The following is a 16,085-nucleotide window of genomic DNA, read 5'->3' as shown; positions in this document are numbered from 1 at the left end:
GGCTTCCTTCCAGAGCAGATGATATGGAGCACTCCGCAGCCCCCTGTGTCATCCTAACTAATGGTGTCCTGGGAGGTAGGTTTGATCCCAGAGCTAAACTTGGGATCAGGCATGGTTCAAGCCCTGTGTGCACTGAGCTTCTCTCTGACAATTGAAAATAAAATGGGTCTTAAGAGCAATTTGTCCCAGGTTTCTTGCAGAGCCTGCAGATTCCCTGAAGCAATATCCCTAAGAAAGAGAAATTTTGGGGTTCATCTCACCGTCTGTTTACATTGGGGGTGCTTGCTTGTTTCGTGCTGATCTGTTCTGTTTGCACTGCTGCCAAATTTCCGCCCCGTCACACCAGTGTGTTGGAGAGTCCAGGGAGCTGCTGCAGGAATTAGGTCAGGTTTGCTCATTAGTCCCAAACGAGAGCAGTGGGAGAAACGTGCTGCCAGAGCCGGCGGCACAGACGGCTGGAGGTGACAGACTGCCTGGCCCTGTGCTCCCTCCAGCGTGCACGGGACCGGCTCCCCTGGCGCCTCTGCAAAAGCCATTTAGCACAGAGACACGCTTGGGTAGCGGGATGAAATGCACGAGCCGAATGCTTTCTCAGTGCCCAGCCCTCTCTTTGGATGTTGCAGCACGACATAACGTCTCTCCTTCCCAGTCCCACCACAGGAAGGAGAGAGGTTTGGGAGTCAGGAGACGGGGCAAGGCTTGCAACCCCAGGCATCACCGTGTTGCCCTTTGGTTTTGCCTTATCTGTGTAGTGCTCAGGCCTGTATAATGCATCGGATTGCCCCTCCGAGGAGCTTTCGTTGTTACTGCTCTAGAGTGCTTTGATTTCCTGGCATATCAGGCATTATGAAGATGCGAAGCCTTGATTTTACAGCAAACCACACGGAGCGTTTTACGAGAGTTGGAGTCGTTTTACAGATTTCCGCGCGGTGATACCAAAAGAGGAAAAAGCGCTGCAGACATTGTTGATAGCAGAAAAGCTTTTTGCTCCCGTCAGAAGGACGGCAGGTAGTGTTTCTCCAGTGCGGCCTGGGCTGCTGAGAAGACTCTTGAGATCTCAGAGAAGAGATTTCATACAATAAAAACAATCCAGAGCAGGCCATCAGGCAAAGTATGCTGAAGACCAGGGCAAGGTCATTGAGAAAATGCTCTGCTCTCACTGGGGGCTGTTCAATAAAGACAGCAACTAGCTGTGAAATTGTGGCAAAGAAGCAAAAGTAGAAAAAAAAGAAAAGAAAAAAAAATGTGCTCAGCATTTGTCATTATATGTATCAATAATGCTCCTCAGGCAGATTCTGCTCCTTTTTGATCACCTACGTGCAAAAGTATATGGTGGAGCTACAGAGACAGCACAAATGAGCAGAGACAAAGAATAATACTCGGATGGGGAGGTAAGAAGTCTTTGACTTCTAAGTGGAAATTGTCAGATGAAGCGAGGGTCACAAAAAAAATTAACGGCAAACCAAGGAATTAAACCAGGGTCTCAAAGTCAGAAGCCCTGGTCTTCTCTTCTAAGAGTCTAAGAAAAAAGAGACCTTAAACTGGTGAAAGCAAATGGAGTTTTTTTTGAAAACGTGATTAACCTGTGGAAATTGTCCCTGATAGCTGTCAACTGTTTGAGAATGCAGTGGGACTCAACAAAAAAAAAAATTAAAATAAAAAAGAAAAGGGATTTGACAATGACGTGAACAACAGGAATATTTATGATGACTTTAGCTAAGAGAAAATTGTAAAGCGTAAAAATTGTGCTGCAGGGCATAGGTCAACAGCTAGCTGTCAGGGACCAGGAAGAAATTTTCTCAGTGAGAAGGTTACTGTGTAATTATCCATGACAGTGCTTCTTCCTTTGAAGCATTTAGGCTTGACCAGTGGAGGCAAGATAATGGGTCGTGTAGTTTTGTGAAGTTTTTTTGTGACAGGGGCATTATCTGATGCCTGATGGCGATTTCTTCCTTCTGTTTGGTGTCATACCTTTCTCTGGGGTTATATTCACCTTCTTCTTAAACGTATGAAGCAAAGACATTTCTGCTGCCTACCCTCCATGAAATAATATGAAGGCAGCAGTCCTTGACTTCGAGGAATTACTCTCGCCACTTACACTAGATTTTCTTTTGCTTGTGTTTGCTCCGGTTCTCCTAGGTGATTTTCAGGGAATGACCTCGAGGAAACCTTCTATTGCTGGGGCTGTAACCCTGGCTCCTTTGTCTGCTTCTGGTTATTGTCTGAGCTGTCCATCTACTGCAGTCATGTCTGTCTTGCTCTGTCATCTGCGCCTTGCCAGCTTGGTGCTCTGTGCTCCAGCCTAGAAGCTAAATGTATTAATTTTTTTAAGCTGTGTCAAGGGCTGCTGCTGCTGGTTCGGGTGACTTGATGTATTTTGTGTCTCTTTCTTTGTGTCTTTCAGGAAGAGCCGAGGAGCAAATCTAAAATCTGTGCCAACGTCTTCTGCGGAGCCGGGCGGGAATGTGCAGTGACGGAGAAGGGAGACCCGACCTGCCTCTGCATTGAGGTAGGGGGGCAGAGCAGCTCCTGCATCGCCACCTGCCCCCTTAGGGCTGGGCTACAGCCGCTGGTGGGGTCCTGAGGGCTGTTCTGGAGCAGCTGCAAATGCACAGCGGTTCTTCAAACAGCAGGGCCTGTCCCTGCGGTGTGTACATTGTCCGGGGCTCGCAGCTGTGCTGCTCACACAGCCGCCTCGAGCCTTTACACACATGGGAGACTTGGCTGGGGGTCTTTTGCTGGGAAAGCCCAGTAGGGTATTGATATGCAGCTGGCTGTGGAGGGCACTGAAGGAGTGGTCTGCAAGCTGCAAGACGGCCCTCCCTCCCTGGGGTCTTGTTTGAGGAGGTTACAAGCACCCTACTAAAAAATCAGCCTTTGTAAAATGGAAATAATTGCGGTGGAGTGTTGTGAGCATGAATAGCTTCCTCCGGCAGGGAGCTGGAGATGATTAGAAGAGCCTTTCCCAGCTGTAGAGACAGAGTGTCTCCCTGCTCCGCTCTGCTCCGTGCTTTCAAACCATTCCTGCCTGGCTCCTGGGCATGGGCTCGCTGCTCCGGCCTCCCTCAGAGCCTGCAGCTCAGACGGGGCCAGCCGGGGCACTGCGGAGGGAAATGCTCCATTAGCAGGCATCTGGACAGGCTTGGCCAGCCTGAAAGAAGCACGAGACAGAAGTCTACACCCTGCACGGTGGCACTGGTGAAGTCTCTCTCTGCTCGAGGTTGTGCTGTCTGCTCTTGGCTGGTGGTTTGTGCTAAATTCAGAGGCTGAAAGGTGGAGCAGAGTCCATAGGGAGCTGTAGCAGAGCTGAGCAAGCAGAGGAGCCATGTCTGTGGCTGCAGGACCATGCTCAGTATTTATGCTGGGTGCTGATTTCTCTGCTGTGCTCTGCTTTCAGGGAGGCTCCTGTTGTGGTGCTGGTGACTGGGGCGGTGATGGAGGGAAGCCTTTGAATCACAGATTTTCCCATTTGGTTTTTTCTGGGGCGGCAATGGGAGGGTTCAAAGGCCTTTTGGGCTGGGCTGAACCTGGGATGTGCCTGCTCCCTCTAGCTGTCCCAAAGAGGCAGGTAAAACACCCTCTTCTCTGTCTCTCTTGCAGCAATGTAAACCTCACAAGAGGCCTGTGTGTGGCAGCAATGGCAAGACGTACCTGAACCACTGTGAGCTGCACCGTGACGCCTGCCTCACTGGCTCCAAGATCCAGGTGGATTATGATGGACACTGTAAAGGTAACCCTGTGTCAGGGGGCTGTGAGGGATGGCTACTGTGTAAGGGAGGGGGAGCTGGGAGCCCAGCCTGGTAGCAAGGCAAGGCAGAGGCCTCAAGAGCCAGGACCCTGTCCTGCAAGCAAAGTAAAAGCCTGGAGCAAGCCTGGGAATGGTAGCCAGGCTCAACCAAGAGTCCAGATCACCAGGCACATTTGTGGTGATGAACTAGGTCTGAAGCTGAGCCATGAAATCAGGTCAGGATCAGGTCTTGTGATGGTAACCAGGATCAGGCACAGGCCAGAAATAACCAGGCAGGTCCGTAGTGATGCAGCAAGACTGAAATCCAGGTGAGAAGGCAGTACCCAGGTCAAGGCCAGGATCAACGAGGTCAATGACCAGGGACAGGAATGCTTGCAATAGAGCTGGAGACAAGCATAATTTCAGGCGATGACTAGGGACTGAGGCATGAGCTGAAATGGAGCCCCTGAGCAAATGGGTAGAATGTGGCTGGAGGCCTTAGGTCCGGCTGTCCCTCACTAGTGCACTCAGTTACCTGACACTTTGGGTGTGGTGGGCTCTTGGACATACCATCTCCCTGGGTTCCTGGGAGTGGGGCACTCAAGAGGAGCAGGGCAATGTCTTGCTCCTGCCGCAGGCTCCTGACTGCCTTGTGGTGAGCCTGTGGCTTCAGCCGGGCAGCTCTCTCAGCCTACCTGCTGAGGAAAGGTCAGACTCTCAGGATAAACCTCCGAAGCCTACACTGCCATCCTTGTTCATGAGGGACCTCAAGAACATCGATGAGATCCTCCCTGAGCCTTCTCCAGGCTGCACAGTCATATCCCTCTCAGTGTCCCCTCATATGACATGCTTCAGTCCCTTTGTCATTTCTGTGGCCTTCATGATTCCAAAAGCTCCCATCTCTTGCCCAGTAATACCCAGGGTGGGAAGAGGTTCCTATTGCTTCTTGTTGCATCAGAAATGTCATCTTCTGTCTTTCCTTTAACAGAGAAAAAGTCTGAGAATCCAGCTGCAAGTCCAGGTGAGAAGCCATCTCCTTACCTGCCAGGGCCCTCTGTGTGGGAAGAAGGTCAGCTGGGGGAGTTGCACAGCCCTGTGTACGAGCGATACCTCTGCACTGGCTGTAGCAGAGCCTAGGTTGATAAATCAGCGGAATTGCTTGGCTCCTCACTCCTGGGTAACCTTTCAGATCTCATATATCTCCTGGGCTCTTAACTGTGCTGGGAGATCTTAGGGATTCTGGGCATGTACAAGGTGAAGTGAAGCACAGTTTGCCCCTAGGGACGCAGGCCGTGTTCATCACCCAGACTGAGCGAAGAGACTCAGAGTTCCTTGGGGATCAACAACACAGTAACTCTGGAGCTGTCCTCCCCAGCTCCAGGAGCACTCTTTTAAAAGGAGACTTTTTTTCAGAAGTGATTCACTGATGGGAGCCCAGGGGCGGAGGAACAACACTGTGTAATGAGTGGGACATTTTGGGGGCAGTCAGGAGGGGTAGCTGAACCGCCTCTCCCATCAGCCAACAAGTGTCTTTGGTTCCTTGTGCCTTATTTCTCTCGGTATCTGTTGCCCTGTATACTTAGACTATGGATTTTGGGGCCATGGCCTGTGCTTTATCAGGGGACCCTGTTCCCACCCATGGCCTGTAGGTGCTGGAGCTGTATAATCATCAGCTTCAGCTTCCTAGGAGACATGAGAGCAAACCCTCATACAAGCAAAGGACCATGTCAGAGCCTGGCCATCACCTCAAAGCAGTTTCAATGAAGCTCAAATTTAAACATGCAGAATCCTTATGGGTTTTTTATTTACGTTGGTCTGTCCAGTTGTGATTGTAGTCATTGGATTCGGAAGGAGATCCTGATTGTGTGTAACTGACACACACGCACGCAGATTCCCCTTCTGGCTCCATTCACCTCTGGACAGGTGTGACAACTCTGAGAAATACAAAATACAAAGTCTAAATACAAAGTTTGATACTAATACACAAAATGATGCGTCCCTAGAGAAACCTGTGCATCTGGAGAGCGCTGACAACATGCTCAACTTGACCCCCTCTAATTTCCGGTCTGAGTGGGCAAACTGAGATTTTGAAGAAACAAAATCTCGTGAGATATTAGGCCCTAAAATTCAAGTTTTGGGGAGAGCATCATGGAAGGCTTGCTCAGTCTAGTCTTTGCCCTTGCAGCAGATGGGAGTTTTTGTACCCGAGGGCTCGTGGCCAAATGCCTGTTCTGCGTGGCGTTGGAAAGCCTGGGGACACACAAAGTGCAGGGCCACTCGGTCGCCTTCCTCCCTCAGTCTGGGGACTGTTCATGCCGAGATGAGTCAGCGTAGCTCGGGGCTGCTATTCCACAAGCTTTAGGGGACTGCAAGGCGGCTGAGTGTTGGCAGGGGTGTTGTTTTCTGGCCTTGCCACATGGTGTCACCCACAGCCCGTCCGCCGTTCAGCACATGGCACCTCTGCTTTGATCTGGCCGTGGATCATCTCCAAGGGGCCTGCAGACTGCCATCAGGACTGTCTGCTTGGCTTTTATTTCCAGTCCCCTCTCTGTGGTCTCCCTGCCAACATTGTTTCTCTCGCCCTTGCTTTCTCTCCCCCTACCCCGTCTCCTGTGACAGTTGTCTGCTACCAGTCGGACAGGGATGAGCTTCGTCGCCGCGTCATCCAGTGGCTGGAAGCTGAGATTATCCCAGACGGATGGTTTTCCAAGGGCAGCAACTACAGCGAAGTCCTGGACAAGTACTTCAAGGCAAGTAGGGCCTGCCTCAGGGGCTGGAGGACATTTCTTGGCCAGCCATGCCCCCCATCGAAGAGGCTGCACAGTGTGGAGATGCTGAGATGGGGGCCAGAAGGGTCTGGTGTGCCCTGCAGCGTGGTGTGTTGTGGGCTGCCTGCAGCAGCTGCATGGAGAAGTGACCTGTCTCCTGGTATCTGACCTGCCCTGGGGAAAAGAAGATAGGCAGGACAACCATGCATGTAGTATGGGGGAAAAAAATCTGATCTTAGAGGTCAAAAGCTAGCCAGAGGACAAAAGGTGGATGAAAGTGCTGGGAATGCAGCTACGTGGAGCAGCAAGCTGGGGCGGAGGCTGCTGATCCTTTGTTCCTTGCAGTCCCAAGGCCACACTGAGATGGAGACAGGGGACGTGTAGGGGCTTAGAGGGGAATATGTGCCTGCAAGGAGCGTGGCCCAGCTGTGGCAGAGAGCTGACAGTTCCCTGGTGCTCTGCAGGGAGAGGGGAACCTCCATGAGCCCCCAGCATTAATGCCATGCCTTTTCCCTCCTCCCCGCCAGCCTGTCTCTCATCCCATCCCCACCCCCTTTTATAACCCGCAGATCACACGCTTCTCCCATGCTCCTGCCACATGCACTGCTGCCTCCCTCCCCCTCACGCCCGGCTCTTGATAAAGACTTCAAAGCATTCGGGACGGAGCTGGAGGAGCAGGTGGGGAAGTGGGGGGAGCGCTTAAATCATAAGCTGTTGACAGCGAGAGATTAATGGTGCCTGACAGGAGTTAGTGCTGCAAGCAAATTTGCCATGGCAATGGCACCCCCTGGTGAGACAGAGGAGCCGGTCCCTGTGCTCCAGAGAGCATCTTCCCTTTTGTAGCCATTAATTCTGCCTCTTCTGTGGAAACCCACTTGTGGCCCACTGCCTCAGGCACCCCACCAGCACCCAAAAGCTGCATTTTCCCCTGCACATGTCCTGACCCCAGCCACCTTCACAGGGGACCTGCCCGGGCCATGGGTTTTGCCAAAATGCATGAGCCAGCCCTGGGCTTGTTCTGCTGCCATGCACAGCCTGGTCACCCCCCGCCAGCCCACACCAGTGAAATCCCATGGCTGCAGCTCATGTTCCCTTATTTTCCCCCTTTTTGTGGAGCGCTGATGCCCGGCACGAGTAGGCAAAAGTTTCCATGACAAAGCCATACCCTTTCTTGGACCGAACTTCCTTCTCTGTCAGGTGGTAATCCACCGTGTCAACAGCCCAAAGAGCTTTGAAATACTTTCAAAGCAGAATGCAGGGCTTGGAGCAACTCAGACAAATCCAAGCAAGGCAAGCTAAATGGGTCCACGCGTGCACAATTTGTTTCACCAACGAGCCTGAGATGTCTGCCTCACCCAGCCCGGAGCTCCATGTGCTGCCCTGGAATAGCCCGACTCCTGCCCTGCAGGCAATAAACACTGGAAGCAAGGAGGAGGTGAAGGTTTTCCCTTTTCTCCTTGACCAGAGGAGTTTGCAGATGTGGCATTAAGCTGGAAGCCTGCCTTGCGTAAGTCACTGGGATGTGGGTCATACACCAGGCAGGCCTTGACCTTGAAGGACATTGTTTCGGAGGCATTAGGCCAGCAGTGGGAAGCTGCTCTGTTTTGGAGGGTCTCTGGGGGAGCAGGTAAGTGCAGACCATTGTCTTGAAAGGCAAGAAAGCCAGCTTAACCGAGTCTGGGTCATTAAGAGAGCTGTGGCCACTTCTAAAAGAAACAGCGGGGGAAGAGGCTTCAACATCTTGCAGAAGCTGAAACACGTTGGCGGCGTGGTTATACACAGGCTACAGCGCTCAGAGTAATTTTCCTAGCCCTGTAGGTTTCTGCTGAACCACAGAGGTAACAGCAGGCAGCCGCTCTGAATGTTCCTGGAAGCCCTGCACGGGGGGCACGGTGACCTGCCCCGAGCCACACGGCGAAGATTGACCAGCATCTCGTGCAGCAGACCGCTTGCAGAATTCATTTTCCCCTCACTGCAATGCAGCTGTCTCTGAGGGGGCCCGGCAGTTCCTGCTGCGTGCCCCGCGCTGTGATATGACATCTCCAAACAGGGAGGCAAAATGCAATTACTGCTGTGGGAGTAAAGCCAGGACTTTGGGGCTAAAAAGTCTGCTCTTCGGTGGCAGGAGCCCTGTCAGGACCCTATGAAGTCGGTGGCAAGGCATTTAGCTGTTGCATTAAACTGTTCCTTTGCTGGGTTCAGCAGAAAATTACTTCCTGTGATTTTCCCTTTTGTCACTGTCACAGTTCAGGCACAGCTTTGGATTTTCACATATTGGAAAGCTGACACCTTCTTGAGCACAACTGGTCTGCTTTAAGGCGGGAGGTATATAAGAAGGCTAGGAGCTGGCTGGAACAAAGAGAAGAAATGGGGTTAGAGCCATAAATCAAGCAGCAGGAGGTGGATGAGAGGCAGTGTAGCTTATCAGTGAGCAGGAGGCCACAGCCATGTTTCCCGTTTCTGATGCTAGTGTGGATATTTTGCTGCTTTTCTCTGAGCCTCCGTTCTTTGTGCAAAACAGGGATGACGCAACCAGTTTCACTAGCACTTCAGAAATGCTAAGTACCTGTGGAGGAATGGTAAGGAGGGGGTACCTTGGACCGATAAATCGGGTCTTCTCACATCTTGCCATCTTTCCCTGCAGAGCTTTGATGATGGCGATTCTCGCCTGGACTCCACCGAATTCCTGAAGTTTGTGGAGCAGAATGAGACTGCTGTCAACATCACCACCTACATGGACCAGGAGACCAACAAGCTGCTCAGGTGGGCACTGGACAGGATGCCAGAGGGAGGGCAGGGAACAGATGTGGTAGAAAGGTAGAAAGCGAGCTCATGGGCAGCCTGCAGTTAGAGCTGGCGCAACCATCACATGAAAAATGTAGTTTGGTTTCCCTTTTTCTGTATGTGTGCCCCTGTGTGCGAGACAATGAGGAGAACAGACTGCTTGTGGTTAGGTTGTGCTTGCATCTGTACTCGTGTGACAGCATGTAGGTGTCAGCAGGGTGCTATTCCTGCTGCCTGATTTGTTCCGAATACACCCCCCTCCACGTCCCAGCCCTTCTCCAGCCAGGGAGCATTTTGTGTCTGTTTTTCTTTTGTCTACATCAGTGAGATTTTCTTACAGAGATTTTCTGCCAGGCATCTCAGAGCCTTTCTAGCTGTTACTGGTTTAACTCGTCTGTCCTCTGAAGCCAACAGAGGAGGGACCAGCTTGGTACAGCCCTGTGCAGAACACACCTCTGTGTTTCCTTTCAGGGGACTCTGCGTCGATGCCCTCATCGAGCTGTCAGATGAAAATGCTGACTGGAAGCTCAGCTTCAATGAATTTCTCAAGTGCCTCAGCCCATCCTTCAACCCACCAGAGAAAAGTAGGAATTCTTTGCTTGTATTGGGGAACTACTGGGGTACTGATAAGGGAGGAAAGGAAAGGAATCGGCTTTGAGCCAGACATCGGATGCCGTAACTCCCAACGTTAGGGTTGACAAACACCTACCTCCCATCTTACAGCACCCCTTGTTCTTCTATCCCTGCATTGTCAACAGAACTGCTTTTTCTATCCCAGAGCTCCTGCAGCTCATGTGATGAAAAAGATTTGGATTTTCAAAGCAAGGACGTAGGTCAAATGGATAAGGCATGCTTGGAACGTCAACGCATATATTTAACAGTGCGGAGATAGATCATGTGAGGAGTTCACGTCTGGATAACTTAGAAAAGTCAGACCAGACCAAAGTCCTGCTATGCTCTGCCTTTCACACAGAGGCCCTCCCTGACGAATGTCTCAAAGTTCGCTATCCTTCCAAATCCTGCTTAGTGCTACAGCTCACGTGGAAGCAGCTTAGTGTTCTGCTGACCAGGCATGCGGAGCCGTTCATCTAATTGTCTCCTTGGGGGGTACTTTTCGCCTGCCGGTCCGAAGGTGCTGGGTTTGCATCCCGCTGCGGTGGCACTAAGTGGTAGACAGAGGCTATGCTTCTTAGGGAATATTAAGTTGACCTCTGTTGTTGCCTGCTTCAGTGGGAAGCTAGAGATGATCAGCTGGTTTGCACTGAACCACCACGCTTAAGCGCTTTGAGGGCCTTGACTTAACCGTGTACTAGAGCTCTGAGAAGAAATGCGAGCTAAAATGAGAAAGATTTTTTTCATTTCTTTCTTAAGGCTACGGCAAATGCACTCACCATTTCCCCAACTTCTCCCTCCTGACACAGGGCGTTGTTTCAGAGTGACCAAAACTTTCACTTTGGGGGTTCTCTTCTATGTATAAGGAATGTCAGATCTGTGTCTAGAATGTCAGATCAGGACATTCAAACAAATCCAATATCAAGATCTCATTTTGATTGAGAAATCGAAATGTGTGCTTTTGAGGAAGCAAAATGAAGTGGTTGACTTTCCCAAATTATTATTTTTTTGGCTAATTTCACACACCAAATTCAACATGAATATTTCAGTCATTGAGGTCCACTCTTGGTGGATTGGTGGCTAGAGGGAGGAAGGCCTCCTCCAAAGGCATCTCTCCTGAGTTTGTTGTCTTTGACCCACTGTGTATCTCACAACCACTGCCCTTGTTTTGTGCCTCTCTAGAGTGTGCCCTGGAAGACGAAACTTACCAGGATGGAGCAGAGACCCAGGTGGAGTGCAACCGCTGCGTCTGTGCCTGTGGGAACTGGGTGTGCACTGCCATGACGTGCGAAGGTCTGTATGCTCTCCAGAGGATGGCTTGTACAAAAGAGATTTTTCTTTTCTAGCTTTTCAAGGCCACCAACTATCCAGATTCTGTTTCTCTCCAGTTCATCAGCTTCTCTGCGGGTGGCTTCTCCATCACCCTCCGGTGTTCCAAGTGGGCGAGACCCAAGCTGGTTCTGTTCTAGAGTTCAGAAAGTGCGTAACTGAGCTGGAGGCAATGCTGCTGGGGTTCGTAGGTTGGGTTTGGTGTGATGAAAACGCAGCACCAAATCTTCCAGACTAGAACTGCTTTGCATCCTGCTGGTTCAGGACATGCACAGACCAAATAAGTAACTGTCTGCAACCGTATGTTTATGTGTGTGTTGGTATCCCAACCTTGAAAGTTGCTGTGCAACGTCAAGTGATGCTGCCTACTTGGCTCCCTGCATCCGCGGCAGAAGCACGCAATGGGACAACACTTTCTTTCACTTTCTGCCTGTGTCAGAGCAGCAGAGGGATTAGATGCTATTGTTAGGGGGATGATGAAACCAAAGAATCAGATCAGATACATCAGCAAGATGCATCTCCAGTAAGCAAAATTACCTCTTCATTACACATCAGTTATTGAGCTTGCACAGCATTGAGCTTCCACTTGTTCCCTACAAGAGGCCAAGATGTTTGAACTTATTATAGGTGCTTTTTCTAAATAATAGGAGAGGAAAGCAGAATGCAGACTCTTCCTTACAGTTTTATTTGTTATCATGGTGTAAAGAGATAAGGAGAGGCTGGAAACCCAGGTTCTGAAGTCCCAGGCAGCCACAAGGCCTATTTTCTTTCAAAGAAGGTGTGGCCAGACAATGCAAAGCCTCCTTAAGCTCAAGGTGTGCTATGGTCTGAGGCAGACTCAGGGTGATCTGCCTCTTTTTGTTTTGCCCCTGAAATCTGCGTTCCCTATTTGTGATCACACTGAACTCCTTTCCTGTTTACAGGGAAGAATGAGAAGATGCCTGCTCGGAGACAGCACCCTGATCAAGACTTGACTGAGGAGGAGCTAGCTAGATACGTTCAGGAGCTGCAGAAGCATCAGGTTGGTATGAGGCTGGGAAGATGTGTTTACATGAAGTCCTCTTGTTGGAGGAGTTCCCTCTGCTTCTGTCACTTGGAGGCTTCTGGTAGACAGGGGAGCGCAGCAAAGAGATCTCTGTTGCCTGGAGGGACAAATACAAGTGTTGGGCTTTGAGATATAAACCAGTGTTGGCACTGCTCGCGGGTGGACCAAAGGCTTCAGGGCACTGCCAGCTCCTGTGTCAGTGCAGAGCTTCAGTTTTGTGCTCTCTTTCCCTAGGAGACGGCTGAGAAGACCAAGAGAATGAGCACCAAGGAGATGTGAGGGGCCTCCACACCGGAGGAGCCCGGGAGGATGGGCCCAACCTGCTGCCCCGTCCTCCAGTGCTGATCTCAGTATGCACAAGTGTCTGCTACAGTTGCCCAGTCACAGATATTTACATTGTATAGCGATGGGTTATTTGTTTTGTAATACACAGAGAATGGGGCCAGGAAAGGGGAGCAGAGCCCACCTGTTCAGGGAGCTTCGTTGCTGGGGCTTTGGAAGGCTGGGAGGCAATTGCAGCAGCCCCTGGGACCCTTTCCCAGAGCAGGCAGCTGTTCCTCCCAGGAGCTAACAGGGATTTCTCGTTCCCCTGGATCTGGGGAAAGGACGGAGGTCAGTGCTGGATAGAAAAGGGGATCTTCAATCGATACAATTGTCAGCACCGGCCTTGGCTGCAGAAATACAGGCCCGACAGTTTTGTGGCTGGGTATGTGTGCTGCAGGGCATCGTTAGCCAAGGACCTTGCCCTGCTTACCCTCCCCTTTGGTTCGAGATCCTCAAGGCTGGTCAGCCTCGTGTGACACCTGAAAGTCGTGGTGCCATGCCGCGGGCACGAGTCCAGCACGTTCCTCCTTGCTTTCCACCGGACTGTCCCCAGCAGCTCCTCCAGTACATTGTGGGCTCCAACACACGGTTCCTTGTGACCTCATCTCACTCTTACTCTCCCTGCCCTCTCTTTTAAAGGTGCTATCATATTTTATTTTCTTATCACGTTCACATGCTGACTCCCCCTTTTGTTTTGTTTTGTTTTTATTACTTTATTTCCTATGGTAGTAATGCAGCGTTTGTATGTCTCGTAGCTCTAGATCTTTCAAGAAAACCCAGTCTGTGGGTTTTTTTAATTGACAGTGCTGTAATGCCCGTGCACAGTTTGTATCACACTGCACTCAGCCACCACAAACACCACAAGCGACTTGTGAGCCCTATGCTACAGGGTATTTCTCAGTCGGGGACTGCAGCGTCCCTGATGGGACAAAGAGACAGGGCTGGATCTAACAAGTTCCACCAGACCCAGGCTGACACTGCAGCTCTCTCTGTCTCTTGCTCCCTTGGCTAGCACTGACTGTGCTCTAAGTCCATGCTCAGGCTTCCCTAAATTGCCCAGGGGGGATCTGCTAGGTAGTCTAGAGAGAGAGGGACCAGGCAGTCACGTTAGTAGGGTATTTAAAAAGGCTTAACTACAGAGAAAACTGTTCGGGTGGGGTCCTGGGCTGTTAGCCATCATCTTGGGTTTTTCATCTCCCTCTGGGGTAAGGCAGCAGCATTATTCATTGATTTCAGGTGTGAGTTTGGCGTGAGGGCTGGAATCGTCATTACTGACACATTTCACAGATCAGACCATCTGTGACCGCCTTCACATCCCTTCATGGGTCACTGTCATTTGACTTGTTTCTCAGAGCATTGGTCCTAGTTATGACATGCTGTTTTGTTGACAATCACCTCTCTAGCCTCAAGCCCAGCTGATTTTCTCTTGCAGTTGTCAGATCTGTTCCATACACTTAGACGCCTGAACATCCTGTGTCCACATTCCCTTTGTGCCCCTGCTCAGCATCCCAAGCAGTTGCACATATCCATATGACTGCCTGAGATTGCTATCTTCCTGTTCGTGGACAACTTCAGCAATTGTTGCCAAGTGTCTTGCAGTCTCTAGCGCTTACTCAAGCGAAACTCCACTTGCATCAGCAGAAGCATGTTCTGCTTGAGAGGAGATCAGCAGGGCTTGTGTCCCAGCCTTCCCCTTCTGGCACAATGTTTTCCTTGGAGAGGAAGAATGAGCTGGTGCCTAGCAAGCGTAGGAAAAGAAGAAAGCTTGGTCCCTCCTGTGGTCTCACCTGAGAGCCGTATTTGTTCAAAGTTGTCTGGTCTTTGAGCTGTTCCCCTGGTGTGAATCCAGAGGACTTCCACTGACTGACACAGTGCCACATTTGCAGTGGGAGTCATAACCTACCCTGCCGTGCTTGGAGGCTTTGGCATAATAAATGCAGAAGGGCTTGCTCTTAGGGGCTTCTTCTCCCATGAAGGTCCAGATGTGAGAAGCTAGCACCTGTGATGGTGAGGGGAATGAGCCCACAGGAGCCACAGGGAATGCAGGACAGCACTATGCTGGGAGTCACTGTTTGTGTTCTGGTGGCAGGGGAACAGGAGCACCCGTTAGACACCCCCCAGCTCCTCCCCACCAGGATGAGCGAAGCAGTTTCATATGCTGGATCTGGAGTCACAGGAACGTGGTTAGTAAGTGTTTTGCTTTATTCTGACCCTGCTCTGAAAGGTAGTTCATGCCTCCCAGCTCGCTTCCTTCCAGTTTGGATCGTTAAAGTGCCTTAGAGAAAACACAACAGCTTGCCTTAAAGGCTCTCCCTGGATGGGAAGAAGATCTCATTGTCCAGTCAGGAAAATCTCCAGCTGGGAGAAGGAAAATCATGTGCAGGAAGGGGAGGCTGACGATGGCAGAAGGTCTGTAGGCTGCAGTACGCAGTGCATTTTTGTCTCCTTCCTGTCTCCTGTGGGCATGCAGTCTGCGAGGATGGCTCCCGGGGCTGGCTGGAGAGTTGTGTGCTGGTAGTTGAGGTTACAGAGCTTGCACTTGGACTGAAGGCCGAGGGATGTGCTGCTCTTTCAGGAAAGATAAGCTCTCTGACAAGCCATATAACATATCCTAGGGTAGCCTGGGGTAGGGGCGCAGGGAACGTGCCCCTGCAGAAAGCTGCCTCCAGTGGAGCTTCTTCCTCCTTGTGCCCTCAAAAAGCAAATGTACCTGTGGCAAAGGATGCCAGTTCGAAGGGCTACGGTAACCAAAAGAGAGCAAAACCTCTTGCCTCCCCACACCGAGGGGAAGGGCAACCACTCAATGGGCAATGCCCTATATCAGGCTGGCGGGTTGCTTACGTTTGCAGGGTGACTCGGCTGCTGAGGAAGGAAGTGCTGAATCCCAGGTGTTGCCTTCTAGGACAAGAGATTGCAAAGGGCAGGGAAGGCGTTTTGTTTTGTTTTGTTTCAAAAAGCCAAATTTAAAGAACAAAAAAGTCCCCCTCCTCCTTCTATACTCCCTACTGTACGTGTGTGAAATTTATCAGTATTCTGTAGGTTTCCTTAGTGCACTTATTTTACTTGATTTTGTAATTTTTTGAAGCAGGGGGGTTTGGATATTACTGCCAAATAAAACAAAATTTAAAAAATAACACTCGTGTTATATTTCTGACAACCCTCATTTTCCTCTTCGAAACCAACCAAGCAAGCAAAACAAAGAAAGCAGCTGTCTTTCGGCACATCCCGTGATGGATACGTTTATACAGAGGTCTCCATGCACTGGAAGAATGCAGAAGGACAACAGCAGCACAGCTCAGTGCCATCGCTCTGTCCCACGTGGCATCAGGGAGGCCTCAGCCGGAGAACCTTCTGGTTTGGGCAGTGCCTTTCACAAAACGGGTGGACCAAGTGGGAAGAACCCAGAGGCAACTAAAACCTATAACCAGAGGTCTTGTAAATTTGACTTAAGGGACAAATCATCAGCCTTGGGCTAGTTAAGAAGAAAAGCCCTGAA

At 50.7% G+C, this 16,085-nt stretch overlaps 1 protein-coding gene across 1 annotated transcript in view; it reads left to right on the top strand.

Moving 5' to 3' along the window:
• Positions 1-15,723, top strand: part of FSTL1 (follistatin like 1) — a 42,209-nt gene extending 26,486 nt beyond the window's left edge. Inside the window, exons 3-11 of the mRNA XM_067004127.1 lie at positions 2,405-2,509; positions 3,601-3,730; positions 4,716-4,748; positions 6,347-6,477; positions 9,140-9,258; positions 9,751-9,863; positions 11,074-11,184; positions 12,144-12,241; positions 12,500-15,723. Of these exons, the coding sequence (XP_066860228.1) occupies positions 2,405-2,509; positions 3,601-3,730; positions 4,716-4,748; positions 6,347-6,477; positions 9,140-9,258; positions 9,751-9,863; positions 11,074-11,184; positions 12,144-12,241; positions 12,500-12,544 (885 nt within the window). The 3' untranslated portion in view covers positions 12,545-15,723. The remainder of the gene's footprint in view (positions 1-2,404; positions 2,510-3,600; positions 3,731-4,715; positions 4,749-6,346; positions 6,478-9,139; positions 9,259-9,750; positions 9,864-11,073; positions 11,185-12,143; positions 12,242-12,499) is intronic.
• Positions 15,724-16,085: the final 362 nt, after the last annotated feature.

The sequence above is a fragment of the Anser cygnoides genome, chromosome 1 (genome assembly GCF_040182565.1).
Source record: "Anser cygnoides isolate HZ-2024a breed goose chromosome 1, Taihu_goose_T2T_genome, whole genome shotgun sequence".
In the NCBI taxonomy this organism is placed as follows: Eukaryota; Metazoa; Chordata; class Aves; order Anseriformes; family Anatidae; genus Anser; species Anser cygnoides.
Note: the sequence above shows the minus strand (reverse complement) of the source record. Positions and strands in the feature narration are given on the sequence as shown.